Here is a 16,364-nt window from a genome sequence, read left to right on the forward strand (position 1 = left end):
CATCGTGAAGCCCCCATGAAGCGCTGCATTTCCCCATCTCGTGCCTCCCCGCCAATGCCTAGGGAGGCTTTCAGAAAACTGCGCTGTCCTAAATGTCAAACTCTTGGAAGAGGTGACTTGTCCCCAGGGCCCCCAAGCCCCAGGCCGCGCGCGTTGCCTACACCGCAGCGCGCGCCACCCCACAAGCGCGCGTTCTCTCCCCTCCCGGTGGCAACAGGGCTTTCCGCGGGGCCGCGCCAGACTTTTCGAGACCGTCGATTGGTCGTACTCACGGCCACCCGATAACCAATCAATGGGTGGAAAGGTGACATCACTGGTTCTCCTCCCCTCCCCCCACCCCAAACTTCCCTACTCCGGCTACCGGCAGCAACAACCACGTGGGGGAGGGGTAAGAGAGTAGAACCGGTGAGGTCATTGCACCGCCCCGGCCGCTGCTGATTGGCTGCGGGGCTCGCGGGTGGCGGTTGGCTGCTCCTCGCACCTCCCCCTCGTGCCGCTACCGCTGCCACTGAGAGGAGCCACCGGCGACGCCAGAGCCAGGAATCCGGGTGAGTTGGGGCCCTGGGTCTAAGATACTCCTTGTGTCCACTGAGACTCACGATGAACTGCCCTTTTCGACTTTTTCTCCTCGCCGGGGTTCTTTGGTGCTCCAGGTACTCTGTCACATGGGAGTTGTAGTCTGCCTTGTACTGTCGACTATGGGTCAGAGACGTGAGAAAACTACTATTCCCAGCAGGAATTGCGACTAGCCGGTCAACAAACGCTCGGGCCACGCCTTCCAAGCACGCTCATTGGAGAACCCTTCCCTTAGCCCCTCCTTCTTTCATTTCATTGGCTACTGTCCCTCACAGAGGCTGGGTTCCGGCCTAGGGTGCATGGTGATTGGGTACTGTATTTGTCATTCGGCACCAAGACGGCCTGCAATTGGTCAAGGCTGGTGTCCGTCACTTGTTGTAGGGCAGGGCTCTAGGCAGATCAGGCGGTCGTAGGCTTAGGTTGGTGTCGGTCCCGGAGGAAGGCCGGTCTTGGACTTTGGCCCCTCCCCTTAGCGCTGCCGGATGGGCGCGATTGGTCGCTGCGAGCGTCGCTCGTTGTCGAGAGGAGGAGCCGACCAGGCTTCGGATATCTATTGGCCTAGGCCGGCGCCGGTCAGCGGGGTTGTGGCCGCTGATTGGCTAGCTGCTCCAGCTGTTGCAGGTCCATTCACCATTTTGTGTGTTGGAGTAAAAAAAAAGGGAGAATCGAGAGGGAGAGCCGGAGGGGGGGCGGGGAGGGACCGGACCGGACTGAGCCGGGGCCACGGCCCCCCGCCCCGAAACCCCGCCGAGCCCGAGGTGAGGGGCGGGGCCAGGGCTGACACGGGAAGTGGGGGTCCGGGGGGCTGGGGGCCGAGAGGGGACAGGTGGCAGGGACGGGAAGGGGGTACAGGGGAAAAGGGGTGGGCGGAATGCTGGGAAGAGGGGAGGGAGTGGAGGAAGTGGAGATGGGTTGACAGAAAAGGGGTGACTTGGGGAGGGGGTGGAGGGCAGAGAACAGGTAACAGGAATGGAGGGGTGACAGGACTCAATCAGGGTGACAGGGAGAGGGAGGGGACAGAGTTGGAGGGGGTGACAAGGAGAGGTGATGAGGAGAGGTGACAGGTCCGGAGAGATGGCTGACAGGAGAGTGACTGGGAGGAATAGGTGACAGAGATAAATGCGGGTGACAAGCAGGGGGTGACAGAGGAGGGGGCCTTAGGGCCTGTGAGGAGAGAGGCAGAGAGAGAGGTGATTGCAGGATGGGAGAGAGAGTGGCAGAGAAGCTGGTACCAGGAGGGCTGATGGGAGCAGAGGGCAGGAGACCCCAAAGAGGGCCTGGGCTGGCCTGGGCTTCAGGAGTTACTGCTCAGATTTTGAGAGAGGTGAGGGCCCACAGGGCCTTGGGTGGGAGTTATCCAGAGCGGGGTGGACGGGAAGAGAGTAGGCCCCAGGGGAAAGAATGAAGCTGGGTTTCTGGGGTGAAGTGGGGCTGCACCAGGCAGCAGAGTCTAGGGGTGCCAGGTGGTATGGTTGTAGGCCCCGGGTGGGGTATGCAAAGGTTCGTGTTTGTGCAGGACTGGGGCCAGATCTCAGTCCCCAAGACCATGCCCCAGCAGATCAGTGGGGAGAAGGTGGTGATGGTTGCCCAACTCCTGGGTACATCAATGCCAGCCCTGGACCCTCCAGGCTCTGCCTATGAGGACCCCAGGATTGGCCAAAGAAGGGGCAGGCCTAGAACTGCAGGGTCCACAGGAAGAGCAGGCCCCAAGTGGGAGAGCATGAGGTCAGGGGTCCCCGGGGAGCCTGAAGACTGAGTCAGGGGTGCCTCTTATTGTATTTGACTTATAGTCCTGGGCCCCCCAACTCTCCTAGAAGCCTTCTTTTGGCCTCTCATGTTCTCTTAGTCACTTCAGAGTAAAGTTTTTTCCCCTTTTCTTTTCTCAGGGCAGCTTGAAAGGGGGCGGGCAGTAATGACTGTTCAGGAAGTGGGTGAGGTTGGCCTGTTGGGCTTGTCCTGCTTTCTTTGACCTTATCCCACTTATCCCCACTTGGAGTTGGAGGACATATTTGGGGGCCTGGGGGGGCCAGCCAACTCAGCTACCCTGCCAGAGCCAGCCCAGGCAGGGCGGGGATGCATGCAGGCCAGAAGGGGGGGCTGGGCTTGTGGGTATCACGCTGGGTGCTGTGGGGGGAGGGGCAGGCTCTCATCCAGTGTGACAGAGAAACCCTGGGGTGCAGCTCTGTGTCCCACTGTGTGATGACGTGTGCTGTGTGTGTGTGTGTGTGTGTGTGTGTGTGTGTGCACGCGCGCGCGCGCGCGTTTGTGTGCGTGTGTGTGCTCATGCACGGCCCCGTGGCAGCACCGGGTATGAGCTATTGCCCCAGACATGCCCCTGCCTGCTCCCTGCCAGGATCTGGGGAGATGGCTGTACCTGGCAGGCCTGGGGTGCAGAGCAGAGTGGGCAGCCATCCCTCGGGACTCTCAGCTGCCCACTCCTTCCCACAATGCCTAGCCATGCCAGGCCGCCCAGAGGGGTGGAGGGAGAGTGGGGGGGTTGTTGGAGAGAGGCTCATATCACAGCCCAGTCACCTCCCTTTCTGTGACTTGGTGCTTGTGCCTGTGTGTGCGTCTGAGTGTGTGTACCCTCTGGATGGTGACAGTGTGAGTAAGTGTGCCCTCTGGATCATGTGACAAGCGGCATACTGAAATGGTCAGGAGCACAGACTCTGGAGCCAGATTGCCTGGGTTCAGCCCCTAGCTCTGCTGTTTCCTAGCTCGGTGATCTTGGACCAGTTGCTTAATCTTTCTGTGCCTTGGTTTCGTCAAGGGTAAAATGAGGCTAATAGGAGCACCCGCCTATCAGGGCTGTTGTGAGGATGAAATGGGTTAATACAGGCAGGCTCAGCGCAGGGCTCAGGTCGAAGGGAGCGCTCCCTAGGTGTGAACTGTTAGTGCTTCTCTCGTCCCCTTGGGCATTGAGAGCATGTGCATCCTGTCCTCTGCCGAGAAAGCAGGTGTATGTGAGTGTTCCCCACGGAGCCAGAGTGTGTATGCTCGGGGACTCGGGTGCTAGTCTGTGGCTGGGTGCTGGCCAAGGGCCCACATGGGTTGGAGGTGGCTGGGGAGGAGGCCTTGGGGATCATAGAACTGAGGCAATAGACTCAGTAGGTGGGAAGTCTTGGGGGACACTGTGTCTGGGGGGTTTCCTGAGTTGCTCCCGATGAACATTGTCTGCTCTCCCACCTGGCAGGACAAAAGATGAAGCCAATGAAGAAGCACTCAGCATGCACTGGCCTTTCAGGTCCTGGCAGCGGTAGCAAGTCCCCACCAGCCACGAGGGCCAAGGCTCTGAGGCGGCGAGGGGCCGGGGAGGGTGACAAGCCAGAGGAGGATGAAGACGAGGTCCAGCAGCAGCAGCAGCAGCCTGGGCCAGAAGAAGCAGAGGAGGCTGAGGAGGAGGAGGCTGAGCAGGGCCCTGGGGCGGAGGGGCCACCCCCAGAGCTGCACCCTGGCGACCCAGCCCCAGGCCCAGCCGAGGACCCCAAGGGAGACTTGGAGGCAGGCCGATGGGAGCCTTCACTCAGCCGTAAGACGGCCACGTTCAAGTCTCGAGCACCCAAGAAGAAGTATGTGGAGGAGCATGGGGCTGGTGGCGGTGGCATGGCTGGGGCCCCTGAAGAGCGGGTACGGACCCCTGAGGAGGCCAGTGCCCTGGGTGTGCCTCCACGGCCACCCACCTCCACCCGCTCTTCGTCCACCGACACAGCCAGTGAGCACTCAGCAGACCTGGAGGACGAGCCAGCTGAGGCCTGTGGTCCAGGCCCCTGGCCCTCCAGTGGCACCAGTGGTGGCTATGACCTGCGGCAGCTGCGGTCCCAGCGGGTGCTGGCTCGGCGTGGTGATGGACTCTTCCTGCCAGCTGTAGTGCGCCAGGTGCGCCGAAGCCAGGACCTGGGTGTGCAGTTCCCTGGTGACCGGGCCCTGACTTTCTATGAGGGGGTGCCAGGCGGTGGTGTGGATGTGGTTTTGGATGCCACGCCACCGCCAGGCGCACTGGTGGTCGGCACAGCCGTCTGCACCTGTGTGGAGCCCGGCGTGGCTGCCTACCGGGAGGGTGTCGTGGTGGAGGTGGCCACCAAGCCAGCTGCCTACAAGATCCGTCTCAGCCCTGGCCCCAGCTCCCAGCCAGGCCCACCGGGCACCCTCCCACAGCCCCCGCAGCCACTGCACCGCGAGCCCGAGGAGGCCGTGTGGGTGGCCCGCTCCAGTCTGCGCCTGCTGCGGCCCCCCTGGGAACCTGAGGCCCTGCTGAGGAAGCCCCCCACAGGCCCTGAGGAAGAGCAGGCTGAGCCTGGGGCCACCCTGCCATCCTGCCCTGCCGCCCTGGACCCTAAGCAGCCCGAGGATGCTGAGGTTTCTAAGATCAGCTTTGGTGGCAACCTGGGCGCTCACTGCGAGGAGGGTGAGGAGAAGCACCCACCAGCCCTGGGCACCCCAGCGCTGCTCCCACTGCCCCCACCGCAGCTCCTGTCGCCACCACCCAAGTCTCCAGCCTTTGCAGGTCCTGGCCGCCCTGGTGAGCAGCCCTCGCCCTGCCAGGAAGGGAGCCAGGGCGGCAGCCGTAGCAGCAGTGTGGCCTCACTGGATAAGGGGGCCGCACCGGCAGCCCGGGCCCGCACGCCTTTGACAGCCGCCCAGCAGAAGTACAAGAAGGGCGACGTGGTCTGCACACCCAATGGAATCCGAAAGAAGTTCAACGGCAAGCAGTGGCGACGGCTGTGCTCACGAGATGGGTGCATGAAGGAGTCACAGCGGCGAGGCTACTGCTCACGCCACCTGTCTATGCGAACCAAAGAGATGGAGGGCCTGGCAGACAGTGGGCCTGGTGGGGCGGGGCGGCCGGCCGGCGTGGCAGCCCGTGAGGGCAGCACCGAGTTCGACTGGGGTGATGAGACATCTCGGGACAGCGAGGCCAGCAGCGTGGCGGCCCGTGGAGACTCTCGGCCACGCCTGGTGGCCCCTGCTGACTTGTCACGCTTTGAGTTTGACGAATGTGAGGCGGCCGTGATGTTGGTGTCATTGGGCAGCTCACGCTCGGGCACACCCTCCTTCTCACCCGTCTCTACGCAGTCGCCCTTCTCGCCAGCCCCGTCACCCTCACCCTCACCACTCTTCGGCTTCCGCCCTGCCAATTTCAGTCCGATCAATGCCTCGCCTGTCATCCAGCGCACTGCTGTTCGCAGTCGCCACCTGAGCGCCAGCACCCCTAAGGCAGGCGTGCTGACGCCACCAGACCTGGGTGCCCACCCACCGCCACCTGCCCCCCGAGAGCGCCATTCCTCTGGCATCCTACCCACCTTCCAGACCAACCTGACCTTTACCGTGCCCATCAGCCCGGGGCGGCGGAAGACAGAGCTGTTGCCGCACCCAGGGGCCTTGGGGGCCCCTGGCGCAGGGGGTGGAGGAGCCGCCCCAGACTTCCCCAAGAGCGACAGCTTAGACTCTGGTGTGGACTCGGTGTCCCACACACCTACACCCTCCACGCCGGCTGGCTTCCGGGCTGTGTCTCCTGCCGTGCCCTTCTCTCGCTCCCGCCAGCCCTCACCGTTGCTGCTGTTGCCTCCACCTGCTGGCCTGACCTCAGATCCAGGGCCCTCCGTGCGCAGGGTGCCTGCTGTGCAGCGGGACTCACCCGTCATTGTCCGCAACCCCGATGTGCCACTGCCCTCCAAATTCCCTGGAGAGGTGGGCACTTCCGGTGAGGCACGGGCTGGGGGACCTGGGCGGGGCTGCCGTGAGACCCCGGTGCCCCCCGGGGTGGCCAGTGGGAAGCCTGGCCTGCCCCCACCTCTGCCAGCCCCCGTGCCCATCACTGTGCCTCCAGCCGCGCCGACTGCGGTGGCCCAGCCGATGCCCACCTTTGGCCTGGCTTCTTCACCCTTCCAGCCCGTGGCCTTCCACCCCTCACCTGCTGCCCTGTTGCCTGTCCTGGTGCCCAGCAGCTACACCAGCCATCCTGCCCCTAAGAAGGAAGTCATCATGGGCCGGCCTGGAACAGGTAAGAGGTTTCCGATGGGCTGGGTGAGCGCTTACTTCAAACAGGGGCTCTTGCAAGCTGGGCTTTCGAGAAGTGAGCTCCCCACCTCAGGAAGGGCTCAAAGGGAGGCTGGCCTCCTCTCTGCACAGATGTTGCAGTGGGAGTTCACATGTTAGGCCAGGGACTGGACTTTTAAGGCTCAATGCACTGTTTCCAGAAGCCTCCTGTTGGAGAATATACTCTCAAGGGCTCCGTCATCAGCAAATCTGTACTGAGCGCAGAGTCAGGTCTCCGTGGAGCTGATGGGGTAACAGAGAATGATAATTGTGGTGACAGCTTCCATGTCTTGGGGGACTGGACAGAGGCATCACCGTGATAAGCAGTGCATGTAGGTTACCTTGGTGAATTTTCATACCCACCCCATAATATAGCACTCACCACACACCCCCTGTTCTAAACCCTTTTGGAATGTTAACTCATTTTGTCTTCACAACGACCCTCACGGGGGAGGGCTGCTATGATTATGCTTGTTTAGAGGAAACTGAGGCCAGGTTCATAACTTGTCCAGGGTAGCGTGGCTAGTAAGTAAATCCCGGAGCAGCCGTCACACCCAGGCAGGCGGGCTCCTGACCACTCGGCCACTGTGTGGGATAACAGATAGGAAGACTGAGGCTCTATCTAACGTGTCCTTCACCAGGAAGTGACGGGACTAGAACTGGGGCCCTCATCTTCACCACTGCGCCCGGTAAACATCACAGGTGTGGTCATTGCCGTGGCGGGAGCCGGGGGTGTGCTGGGCGCTCTTCCAGGCGTGAATCTAGTCTGGCTGCCCTCAGGACAGGGTGTGTAAGCCAGGGGTTGAAAGATGAGTCGGAACCAGCGATGTGGGGAGAAGAGCTTCCTGGGAGGAGGGTGACGGGAAGGCTCGGAGCAGGAGGAGCAGCCTAGGAGGGAGGAGGGACGTCCAGTGTGGCTGGAGGGCCAAGGCCGGGGGTGGGGAGACTAGTGGCATTTCTGAGATGATGCCCGAGAACCAGGGACTCAGGCCAGGCTGGGCCTCGTAAGAGCAACTCACAGAGAAGGTGACAGACCCGTCAGCAGCCCCTTCCCTAGTATCTTTTTCTTATTTACTTATTTATTAATCTACTCTTGACTCAGGGCCGCTCTGTGCCTAGTCCTGTGCTGAATGGTGCTGAGGACCCAGCCCTGCCCTCATTGGGATCACAGTCCCTGGAGTAGACTGACCCATCCTCAGACAGTGACAGTCCAGAGTGGTCAGGGATGGGCTGGGGGAAGCTCAGGAGTCTGTGGGAGTCCAGAGAAGACAGTGATCCAGCCCGAGAAGTCGGGGAGGGCTTCCTGGAAGGGGGGTTAGGGGTGCGTATGAACTGAGACCTGAAGGCTGTAACACGTGAGCCCAGCAAGGCAGGCAGAAAGGACGTTCAGGCAGAGGGAAGAGTTTGTGCAAAGGCCTGAGGCAAAAGCAGGATGTTGAATCTTCAAAGTCAAGGGCTCTAGAAGCTTAGTGAGTGTTGGGATATATAGCTGGATTGGTCAGCGAGGGTCAGATCAGAGACCTGGCTTGAGAATTTCAGGTTTTGAGCAGATACGACTATAGCTGCACCGTGGAGGGCAGGTTTGAGTCCCTGAGACCAGAGGCAGGGAGGCCAGGGAGGAAGGAGGTAGGGGTGTGGATGGAAGTAGGAGCCACTGTGGCTTGGGCTGGGGCAGGGGTGAAATCGGGACGGAGCTCCAGCCCAGGCCTGGCCCCAGAGCCAGGGCACAGGGACACAGGGGCTATGCTGCCGCCCCTTATGCTCATATACGGCACTGGGCTTGTGAGCTGTGTGTTACGCCTTGCCCCCAACAGTTTTTACGTTTGTTATAGGTGATATGAACAACATTTCACAGAGGTAGGCACAGCAGGATTTCTGTCCTTAGGGCGATAAAGAAACTAAACCACAGGGTCTGTAACCACCCCCTACCCATCAGCCCCTACGTGCCCATAGCCCCTGACATTGCCCCCGTAGCACCGTCTCATGTGACCCCCACTGATACGGTGGGGGCAGGGATGGCACAGGTGCAGGTGATGCTCTAGTCTACCGGGGCAGGCCCAGCAGGGGTTCTTACCAGCATTTTCCAGATGAAGAAAAGTGAAGCCCTGACAAAAGGAGCATCTCATCCAGCCAGAGAAGGGCAGGACCGGGCCTCCCCAGATTGCAGGACCATCACTACCAAAAGTTACAGTAATGATAACTGAGCACTGGCCATGCCTGTGCCTGGCACACTTCCGTGTGTCCTGCTGAGCGTTTGCTCACTGACTCCTCTCAGTGCTCCAGGAGGTCAGTACGATTATTAGTTCCGTTTGACAGAGGAGGAAAGTGTAGCCAGAGAGAATATGACTTGCCCAGGGTCCTCCAGCTAGGAAGAGAGAGCACCAGGATTTGAACTCAGGCTGTCTGGCTCCAGATCCCAGGCCCTTAAGTACTCTCAATAATAATAATAGTGGTAACAAGCCAGTTTCAGTGGCTGAAGCCTGTAATCCCAGCACTCTGGGAGGCCAAGGCAGGAGGATTGCTTAAGGCCAGGAGTTTGAGACCAGCCTGAGCAAGAGCAAGGCCTGGTCTCTACTAAAAATAGAAAAATTAGCCGGGCATGGTGGCCCGTGCCTGTAGTCTCAGCTACTCGAGAGGCTGAGGCTCTAGGAGGATCGCTTGAGCCTAGGAGTTTGAGGTTGCAGTGAGCTATGATGATGTCACTGTACTGTAGCCTAGGTGACAGAGCGAGACTCTGTCTCAAAAAAAAAAAATGATGATAGCAATAATAATAACCACTCTATTGATCATATACCATGTGCTCAGCCCCAGGCTTAGGGCCATTTCATCAAATCTGCCTAATACTGTGAAGCTACGATTACCAGCCCTGTTACCCAGGGGTAGAACCGAAGTTCAGGGAAGGGAGGCCCCTTGCCGGAGGCCACCTGGTCGTCAGAACTTGCCCAGTGCTTGTCCTGGCATTTCTGAGCAGCACCTCCCTGACAACACCCATGCTGAGGTGTCCAGGCTGCCTTCAGGTTCCCAAACAGCCAGGCCTTTCATTCTTCAAGAAGCCTCCCAAAGCCCTTGGGAGGCAGGTACCTTGGGGCCTTCTCCCTCTGAGGCCCAGATAGGGCAGACCATGTCCAGTGGCATGCAGAGGCCACAGTCCTGGTCCCTTCTGCTGGCCCATGCCAGGGACTGACCCTCCATCAGAGGGCAGCAGGTGTGAGGGGGCGGCCCAGGGCAGCCTGCCTGCTCCTGCCCCTCGCCAGGCATTTGCTTCCGCTGGGGGACTTGCTGGGGCAGGCGGCCGGCATTCTCCACATTCTGCGCATGGCATGGCTAGCCAGCTGCTGTTGCCACCTCCCTCTGATTCTTCCCGCCCGCTTCCCAGGAAAGGAACCCGCCAGAGCCTGTAGCCCCAGTCCAGGAGGCCAGATGTCTTAGCCCCCATTCCTGGCATGGCCTCCCTCCCAGTTCTCAGCTTCCTGCCTGGCTTCCCCTTATTGACAGGCATTGCCCCTTCTCCTGGGCCTCTGTCTGATGGTCTGTCACCCTTTGAGCCACTGTAGGTCTACCTGTCTTACTCTCGGGTTCCTATGTCTCTCTCTGGTCTCTATTTCTGGGTCTGTCTATGTGTCTCTCTCTGGATCTCTGTCCGTCTGTCTGTCTCTCCGAGTCTTGCTCTCTGTAACTTTCTGGGTTTTTTGCCTCCCTGGATTTCGGTTCTTGTCTGAGCTTTCGGCCCACCCTCTTTCTATTTTGGCCCCAGTCTTGGGATCCTGTGTCTCTGGGCCAGCCTTGGCTTCTTCCCTGGCCCTCCCTCTCCCACTCTTTAGATAGACTGGCTGCTCCCATCCCAGCCTTCCACCTCCACGCTGTGCCCATCAGGTGTTCTGATCTTTTAAGTCAGTGAGCAGTTGCTAAGCACTAGGTCCCCTACTCCCTTCTTGGGGAACGTTAGGAGATTGTCCAGGCCTGGGAGCCCCCTCTTGCTCCGTGACAAATTAGTTGCCTACTACTGTCCCTGAAAGCTGCTGAGAAGATTTGGGATCCAACTTGCAGACCCATCCACCATCCAAGCACCTGTTCCCAAGACAGGCAGGAAAGCGGGGGCTGTATGGGCCAAGCTAGGAGATCCGGCTGTGGGGGGGCGGCAGGAAAGTAGCTCCTGTGCCCACCCACCTGCTAGAGGGCATGACCCAGATCACCCTACCTCCCCCTACCCCCTGCCTTTCCAGAGACACATTTGGTGCCAGCTTCACTGGACAGAGTCCTAGATGTTGTCCACCCCAATGGGTAGCGCACTACCCGCCAACTACACTTCTGCAGGTGGGGAAAATGAGGCCTGTAGAGAGGACAAGGGGGTTGAGCCTGGGTCTCTTGACTCCCAAATCCAGGTTCTGTCCACCATAATTTCCATTTTGTCTCAAACAGTGAACTCCATCTCCACCACCAGAAATCAGCTCGCTCCTCATCCCTCTGCTGGGTCCAGGGCTGACCAGTCCTGGGGCAAGTGAGTGGGAGAGGCAGATGTGGATGCAGGGTGCACAGGCAGGGATGAGCGGAGGGAGATACCGAGTCTGGGGAAGCCAGGGGACAGGGACAACTCAGTGGCTCATGGAGGGTCGATGAGGGAGGTTCAAGTAGGCTTCTCATTGGAGGTGATGTTGGAGCTGAAGTATGAGGAGTAAGTAGATTTCAGAGTAGTGAAAGAAAAAAGGGCAACCCAGGCAGAGGCAGCGGCATAAGCAAAGGCCAGGAGTGAAAGTGAACTTTGAGTGACTAGTTGAGACTGGAGATGACACGAGTCCAGGGCCACTTTGAATGCCAGGCTGAAAAGCTGGGGCTCTGCTCTGGGTCCCTTAAAGAGCCAAGAAAGTGTTGAGAGCAGGTGAAGGAAAAAGGTTGGATCTAGGTATCGAAGACTCCTGGAGACTGCCCTGGAGGGGAAGGAGACCTAGGCTGGGAAGATGAGGATGGCTTGGGGGAGAGGACGAGAGAGGGAGAGCTTGTGAGGATGCAGGGGTGAGTCTTCGTGACTTCGTGGAATAGACCCTAGTCCCCACAGCTTGGCAACCGGCCGCAGTCGGCGCTGCGAGGGGTCAGGCTGCCTCCTGGTGGCCGGCGGCGGGGAGGCCGGTGCGCGCATGCGCGGCAGGGGGAGGCGCGTCCCGGAGCCCCCGGCGCCCGGGCATTAATGGCTCCATTAGTGGCCGGGAGGGAGGCGCATTAGCGGCGGCGACGGCGTCTGGCTCTCATTACCACCGGCGGCAGCGGCTACACCACAGGCGGCTGGACCCTAGCCCGCCGCGCTGCCTCCTCTGCCCCCACCTTGTCCCCTGTTCCTGCTCCCCACGCGGGCCTGAGCAGGGAACCCTGTCTCCCCATTTCGGCGGAAAAACTGATTATGGAGCCAGGCAGGCTTAGGTTCAAATCCTGGCCGTATTGCTTCCAGACTGCAAGATGCTACCCCCGTCTGAGTAGTAGTCGGGGAAGCTGGATGCACCAGGAGCTATGTAGGCCCGGACGGCACCCGGTGAGGGCGGCGCCCAGCCCCCGCTGGCACCTAGGGGTGCGGGTTCCAGCGCGCTCCTGGCGGTAGGCGCCCCCCCTTCGGGCCTCCGTTCTTCCCATTGGCTGCCATCGCGCCCGACGGCCGCCGATTGGCCGAGGCCAGCTCTTCCTTGGCCCTACGCAATTAACCCCTGCGCGGCCGTGTTCTCGGGGTAGGTGGGGGCGCCCCCCCGCAGACAGCTCGGGTGCCAGCTGGCCCGCGCCCCACCGCGGCCCGCGTGGGTGTCAGGCCGGCCGGGCACCCGCCCGCCCTCCCAGCACAAAGCGGCTTTGTAGGGCCTGCCGGGGTTTGGCTGGGGGCCAGGCGGCGAGTGGAAAATCTCGTGAGCGCGGGGATGGGAGGGGAAAGCTGGGCGGCGCCCCCTCCTCTGCCCGGGCAGTGGCGCCTCCCTCAGCCCGCGCCGACCAGCCCTCCCAGCCCCGGCGCCTGTACACCCCCCTCTCCCCATCCCTCCCCACTCCCAAACCCGCATCCCGCCCATCTCCCAATCCCAGGGGACCCTCCCCCACACCTCCCCTATCTCTTTTTCCCTCCTGGTCCCCCTGCCTACCCCAGCCCCACTCACACTGACTCACCCCAGCGCTATTTTTAGCCCCCCATCCCTGCAGAGCTGCGCCAGCCCAATCCTGGGCTCGTTCCCCAGGCAACCCTGGCCGTCACCGACGCCTGGGGTGGGTGGGTGGGTGTGTATGTGGAGAGCGGGTGAGGGGAGCTGGGGACACCGGGGTGGTGAGCTGAGGCGGGGACCCGGGCTTAGAGAGCAGGGTGGGGAGCCAGCAGGGGTGCGGTGCCTCACGGGCTCAATAAATGTGGCCCGTGAGTTCAGAGTGTCTGCCTGTCCCTCAGTCTGTCAGCATCCCTGGCTGCTCGCCCCAGGCCTCTGGGCAGGCCTCTGCTTGTGCCTTCCAGGTGGCTGTTGATGTCTGCATCTGGGTTCCTTGTCCTCAGACCAGCTGGGGTGTGGTGGTGTAGTGGGGGCTCTTTAAGGGTAAACCTTTTGTGGAATTGGTTAGGGGTTAGTGCTGGGGTGGCTGCCATCACAGTACCTGCCTCCAGTGAAAGATGGCTTTGTACCCCCTCAGATGGGGCTGGGGCTCTAGTTTGCGGAACCCTCCCAGCTTTTTCTAACTAGGGAGGCCCCAGTTAGGGTTTGGGATGGCAGGAGAGAGGGAGCTGTCTAGGGATAGGACCTGCTCCCTCCTCTTTGCTCCTAATCCACCCCCACCCAGGGTTCCTCCAACCTGAACAATAGAAGCTAAGTATAGGGCTGGCCCAGAGCCCAGGGCAGGGGGGCCCTTCCTGCCCAGATTCCTGCCCCTCCCTGCCAGGCTGGGCCCCCACTTGGTTGTGCCCCTCCCTGTCAGGCTGGGCCCCCACTTGGTTGTACCCTGCCCCGAAATGGGCCTCTTCCCATCCCTCCTCCATGGGCACTGTGTCTTCTACCAGATGTGCAACCCTCCCAGATGTGTGGGGCCCTCTTTCCCTGTCGTGCCATGCCTGGCTCTTCTTCTCACCCAACAGAAGTGGGGGAGCTGGGGGCAGAGCTCCTGTGAGCTCTGTCCTTCAGCTGCATTGCAGTGGGGAAGGGGTTAACTTGCCAGTAGGTGACTCACCGGTGGGGAGAGGAGGGGGCAGTGGTGGGGAGATAGTGGGCCACATTGATTTCAGCCTCCATTCCTGCCTCACATTGCAGTCCCTGGGGCAGTGAGGTAATGGAGGGTCTGAGTCTGGGGCTGCATAGGGAGGAGGGGGCAGTTACCTAATAGTCCCTCTGGTAGCCCCTCCAGGCTCACAGCCAAGTGTCTGGCCCTGTAGTCTCTGGAGGTCAGAGGGCTACAGACCTTCCCTTCCCCTCTGGGCTCTAGTTACAGTTTTTGCCCCCTGTCCATGCCTTCAGCTCTGTCAGTGGATGGGGTAGGCTGGAAAAAGGGTTTGTCTGCTCTTGTGGATGACCCAACTTGTGTAGGAGCCCAGTCTTGGTGCATCTGAGCCTCTGCAACCTTTACCTGCCCAAGTGTGACTCCAGGCCTCTGCCTCTACTGGCTATGCCCCAGACCCCCTCTTAGGTGTGATCTAAGGCCTCTGCATCTCTGCCTGGTGGGTCCCTGTCCTTTGCCTGTGTCTCCGTGTGTGCCCTCTCACCTTTCTGTAGTTCATCATTCTTTGTGTCATTGTCTGACTATATTCCTGGGACTCTGTTTGGAATTCCCTGTGTCCACCCTGAAGTTGTCTTGAGTAATGGACTTGAGTTGGAGCACTGGGCTGATACATCCTGGTTGCATGATCTTGCACAATTTATTCAATCTCTCTGAGGCTCATTTTCTCACCTGAACAATGGGTGTAATAAAGCATACCTCCCTAGGTGGCTGTGAGGATTCAATGAACCAGATAATACATACAAGCTCCCAGCACACAGCAGCCCCAGTAAGTGTTAGTTTCCTTTCTTCCTGGCCTTTTTTTGGGGGGGTGGGTAGGGAGTGGCTCCCAGCCTAGGGTGTTGGTCGGGTCCAGCCATGGTGGTGCCCTGCTAGATAGGGGTTCCTGGGTGGCAGAGGAGTGTCAGGCTGGGTAGCTGAGGCTGTAGTAGACCTACCTGATGGGCCTGGGCAGTGACATAATTAGCGCCCCTGAGGGTAAGTTTATACAGTGTGGGGTCAGTACAATGGTGTCTGTGAGAGTTAATGTGTGTTGGGGATTAGGGGTGCATTGTGAGTGCTAGGATGGCTGTATGAGAGTGTGTCAAGATGGAAGAGTATGTGGTTGTGTGGGAGGGATGTGGGGTGTGTGTAGTGGCCAAGCAGTGGCTGTGCTGAGCTCTGCGTGTTTGATATGTTTTCTGTATGATTCATGTGGGCTGGTGGGAGTGTGATGAGGATGCATGTTGGTGAAGCATGTGTGACAGGGTATGGATGAAATGGGTGATGTCAACAGGATGGGTGAGTGAGTGTGCACGATGGTGGGTGGGAGTGATGGACCCTGAGTGTGTTAGGTAGGACATCTATGTGAGCAGGTGTGTGAGGTGTGACTTTGTGTGTGACAGTGTGGGTGTAAGACGGAGGGCATATGTGTCCGTGGGGTGTGTAAAAGATAATGGGTGTGGCTCGAAAGTATGCCTGGGAGGAGTGTGTGTGTCTGTGTGTGTGTGTGAGAGAATTGGGGAGGGCTCAGGGATGGCTCGCCCAACCATGCGCACAGTTTGTCGGCCCAGCAGGGCCAGGCACGCCCGGGCAGGCGTGCGAGAAGCGAGCCGAGCCGCGCGTGAGCGTGTTCCTCGCGCTGACTGGACACACACAACGCCACGCACAACCCCAGGGCCTCCGCAAAGCGGCGCCCCGGACCGCCCCCCTGGCTCGGTGCCTTTACTGCAGTGCGCCCTCCCTGCCACCCTCCTACCGCGGTCCCGCCCCCGGCCGGCTCGAGGCCAACCGGGGCCCGCCCCGCCCTGTCCTTATTTGCATATGACTGACGTTCCCCCGGGGCGGCCAATGGGGGCGGGCGCGGCGGGGCCTGACCCGCGCGCGGCGGCGGCAGCCAATGGGCTCACGCGCGGGGGGCCGGGCTTGCGCGGAAGGCCGCGGGGGAAGCGGGGAAGGGGCGGGGGGAGGCGCGGCGGGGGGAGGGGAGCGCGTAGTAGTGGCGGGGCGGGGAGGCGGCGGTGGTTCGGCGCGGGGCTCGCTTGGAGCGCACGGACGCACGCACGCTGGTCCGTCTGCCCGCCCGGGGCCGGAGGTCGACCCGGCGCTGAGCCGCGGGCCCCGGGCCCGGAAAGGCGGGGCGGCGGCGCCGGCAGCTGGGGCGCGCGGGGCCAGAGCCGTTACCCGCCGGAGCTGCGAGGGAGGGAGGGAGCGAGCGAGCGAGCCAGCGAGCGGGGAAGGGAGGGGGCCGCCCCCGCGCACGCGCGCCGCGCCCCGCCCCGCCTGCCCCGCCCGCCGGACTAAGCGAGGGAGGAGGGAGGAGGGAGAGGGAGGGGGCGGCGCCGATGGCCCCCGAGCCGCGCGCCCCGTGACGGCCCCCGCGCGCGCCGGGGGGCGGGGCGGGGCCAGTGCGCACTGACCTCCCCCGCCCCCCCGGGCGGCGGGAGGCAGGCGGAGCTGTGCGCAGGCGCGCCCGGCGGAGACCCCCGGGTTCCGTAGGCTTTTTGCTTTTTTTGGCTTCCGCCGCTCCGGCCTCTCTCTCCGGGGGGCGGGGCGGG

At 61.2% G+C, this 16,364-nt stretch overlaps 1 protein-coding gene across 3 annotated transcripts in view; it reads left to right on the top strand.

Annotated features, from left to right (window-relative positions):
• Nucleotides 1-511: 511 nt before the first annotated feature.
• Nucleotides 512-16,364, top strand: part of CIC (capicua transcriptional repressor) — a 26,991-nt gene continuing 11,138 nt past the window's right edge. For 2 of the 3 annotated variants that reach the window (XM_012653450.1, XM_012653452.1), the window contains exons 1-2: nucleotides 1,283-1,334; nucleotides 3,770-6,577. In XM_012653450.1, coding sequence (XP_012508904.1) covers nucleotides 3,778-6,577 — 2,800 coding nt within the window. In that variant the 5' untranslated portion in view covers nucleotides 1,283-1,334; nucleotides 3,770-3,777. Of the gene's footprint in view, nucleotides 549-1,282; nucleotides 1,335-3,769; nucleotides 6,578-16,364 lie in introns of those variants that run through there. The other variant, XM_012653451.1, reaches the window with a different exon arrangement.

This window comes from Propithecus coquereli, unplaced genomic scaffold (genome assembly GCF_000956105.1).
Source record: "Propithecus coquereli isolate 6110/MARCELLA unplaced genomic scaffold, Pcoq_1.0 Scaffold42, whole genome shotgun sequence".
Lineage (NCBI taxonomy): Eukaryota > Metazoa > Chordata > Mammalia > Primates > Indriidae > Propithecus > Propithecus coquereli.